The sequence below is a fragment of the Callithrix jacchus genome, chromosome 1 (genome assembly GCF_049354715.1).
Source record: "Callithrix jacchus isolate 240 chromosome 1, calJac240_pri, whole genome shotgun sequence".
Classification (NCBI taxonomy): Eukaryota; Metazoa; Chordata; class Mammalia; order Primates; family Cebidae; genus Callithrix; species Callithrix jacchus.
In genome coordinates, this window is record NC_133502.1 from 192,940,859 (window position 1) to 192,943,423 (window position 2,565).

General features: G+C 56.3%; 1 protein-coding gene across 9 annotated transcripts in view; it reads right to left on the reverse strand.

The window, feature by feature from the left end:
- LOC100390034 (breakpoint cluster region protein-like) overlaps window positions 1-2,565 on the reverse strand; it is a 55,649-nt gene that overhangs the window by 12,613 nt on the left and 40,471 nt on the right. For 7 of the 9 annotated variants that reach the window (XM_035303466.3, XM_054245222.2, XM_035303168.3 and 4 more), the window contains 3 exons: window positions 2,295-2,416; window positions 1,214-1,382; window positions 117-189 (listed from right to left, as the gene is read on the reverse strand). In XM_035303466.3, coding sequence (XP_035159357.2) covers window positions 117-189; window positions 1,214-1,382; window positions 2,295-2,416 — 364 coding nt within the window. The remainder of the gene's footprint in view (window positions 1-116; window positions 190-1,213; window positions 1,383-2,294; window positions 2,417-2,565) is intronic. The other 2 variants (XM_078335455.1, XM_035303339.3) reach the window with 1 other exon arrangement.

Genomic DNA, 2,565 nt, shown 5'->3' on the forward strand with positions numbered 1-2,565 from the left:
TAACACTTCACTTGATAAAACCCCTCAAAACAAAAAAGAAAGTTTCAAACCACAGGAGCTGCCAGCCTGGCCCTGGTGTTTCAAAGCCCAGCCCTCTCAGGACAGAGGACACTCACACTTCTGCTGCTCCCGGATATTCTCCCTCCACTCTGCACGCTCATAGCCAGAGGAGATCAGGAACGTGTAACTCTAGGGTGGGCGAGACGAACAAACCCAGTTACCTCCACTCTGTGAATGCAGCCCCTCCCCTAGGCCCCGCATCCTGAACCATTCCAAGCCCTCCAGCATCTGGCTGTGACTTTCTCCGGTCACTTGGTACTTTACCCACAAAATGGAACTACACAGCAAAGGACGCTGCCTGGGCATCAGAAGACCACAAGAACTCAAGCCAGTGGCCAGAGGTGAGAACCCAGAAGCCTCTCTCCTGCCTGCCTGGCTGACTGAGCTCCTGCATTCTAGCTGCCTCCTTAAAAGGACCATCCAGGCATTTGCCTGTGAACTTAAAGTGTCCACACCCTATTCCCTTAGAAATGCTGTTAGCTGTCATGCGTGCTGTCTCTCTCTCTCTCTGACTCTTCACTTGTGCCTCGTGTGATTTAGGGACAGAGGACTGCCCACCCTCCTCATGGCAACTCCTTGTCCAAAACCTGTAGGTAAAAAATCTCGGAACTAGTTTCCCATGGTGGTGGTGTGCTTCCGAAAAGCTAGGCAGTGTTTTCCTAGGTCAGGTTTTCCCAGGGATGCCGGCGAAAACAGAAGATCAGGCTCCCAGTGCCATAGCAATGGCCAGGCAGGCATAAACTAGACATGGTTTAAACTTGCCGGTGTAAACACGTTTCCCTCATGAGGGACCCCTGGTCACAGATGAGATAACTAAGCATAAGGTCGTCTACCAGGTATAAGAAGTATCCCATGAAAGGCATACTGTAGAGACCACGACCAGTTCCCTTCATTTTTCTGGAAGGCTGGGTTGGCAGTCCCTGTGGTATGGTGCTCCGCATTAAGCCGGGGGTTCTCAGAACAATCGGGCACCTAGCTGTGCCCAGATGCCCAGCCCTCCAAGACCTGAGCGCTCATATATGTCCCAGAGACCAGACCTGGGGCTCAGAGGCCTGACAGAGAGAGCACCCACTGGCTGTGTGTGGGGGCTGCTGCCCAACAAGACCACACGGAGCCCGGCCCTTGCTTCCCCCACCTGCCCCCCACCATGCACCTTCTCTCTCTGAATGTCACTCTTGATCTGGGAGATCTTGATCTTCAGAGCGTCCAGCTCCTCGTCCGGCACCAGGGGGATGTTGGGCACTGCCTCCGATTCGTCCACCATCTGGAAGCTGAGATCCGTGAGTAGAATGTACCATTTGCAGTCATACTGCTGGGTTTTGCTGGGGGCGGGGAGAGAAGGACACTGACATGCACCAACTACCTTCCACGGCTGATGTCACTGCTGCCAAGAACCCAAGAGCCCGTGTTCCTGACCACACACGGCTCACCCGACCGAATCCCAGTACGTGTTCCATGGAACCGACTGGGATGAAGCCACTGGCAGGCGCTGGTGGCCCCGGCCTCAGCCTCAGTGATTCCTGGGAACAGACACTCTGAACACGTGACCCCAGGCCCCAGGCCTCTCAGGAGTCTAGATGCATCTTATCCTATGCTGACCCTAAGGTGGAGGGCTCATGTGGGAGCACGTCAAGGCTGCACAATGACAGGACAGGGCTGAAGTCCACCCCCAGGGCTGTAAGAGTTTCAACGACTGTAGATAAAGCTGGCGTCATCCCCTCGCCTGACAGATGGGAGAACGAAGGCTCTCCTCTGAGTTGACTGATTCAACCCACTCAGCAGGGCAGGATGAGGGGAAGAGCCTGTGCTGGTCTTCCTAGTGCAGCCTTTGCTCTACTCCAACCTGGTGCAACCTGGGTGAACCCAATCCCTGGAGGGAGGAGGGGAGTGTGTGCAGGGGTACGCTGAGAATAACTCAGGAGTCACCACCCAGCACTGCCTGCAGCCCCTGACCTCAAACGGTCCTGAGGTGGCCTTTCCGCAATGGTCCTGGAAGTCATGGTCGGGTTTACCCCTCACTACAGGAGTCAAAGCTGGTCCCCAGGATGCCCCATGACGTCTCCTGCTAGTGACAATCTTTAACCTGGGCCCTGACATTGTGCCCAAGTAGCAACGGAATGTAAAAAGAGCACCTAGCTACATTGCTGCTGGCCTCCGCCATGACGGACCCTCCACGCCCTGGAGCGTCAGCACGGACGGGGTCACTGCTGGGACGGGACCCCATCGTTACTCACCCTCCGCTCTGCTTCTTGAGCTTGGTGCAGAGAAGCAGGTCGGTGAAGAGGAAGACATGGCGCAGCTTGCGGGCCCCCTCCACCAGCTCCACCATGAAGCTGTCCTTCAGCAGCTGCCGGTGCTGCGGGCACAGGGAAGGCTGGGGTCAGGGCCAGCCTGGGGTGATGGGTGGGGTGCATTCAGCCCTCCCAGCCCAGCAGGAGCAGGTTGACCCAGGGACGTTCTCTCTGGGAAGATTTCACTCCTTCCACATCTGACCCTCACACTCAC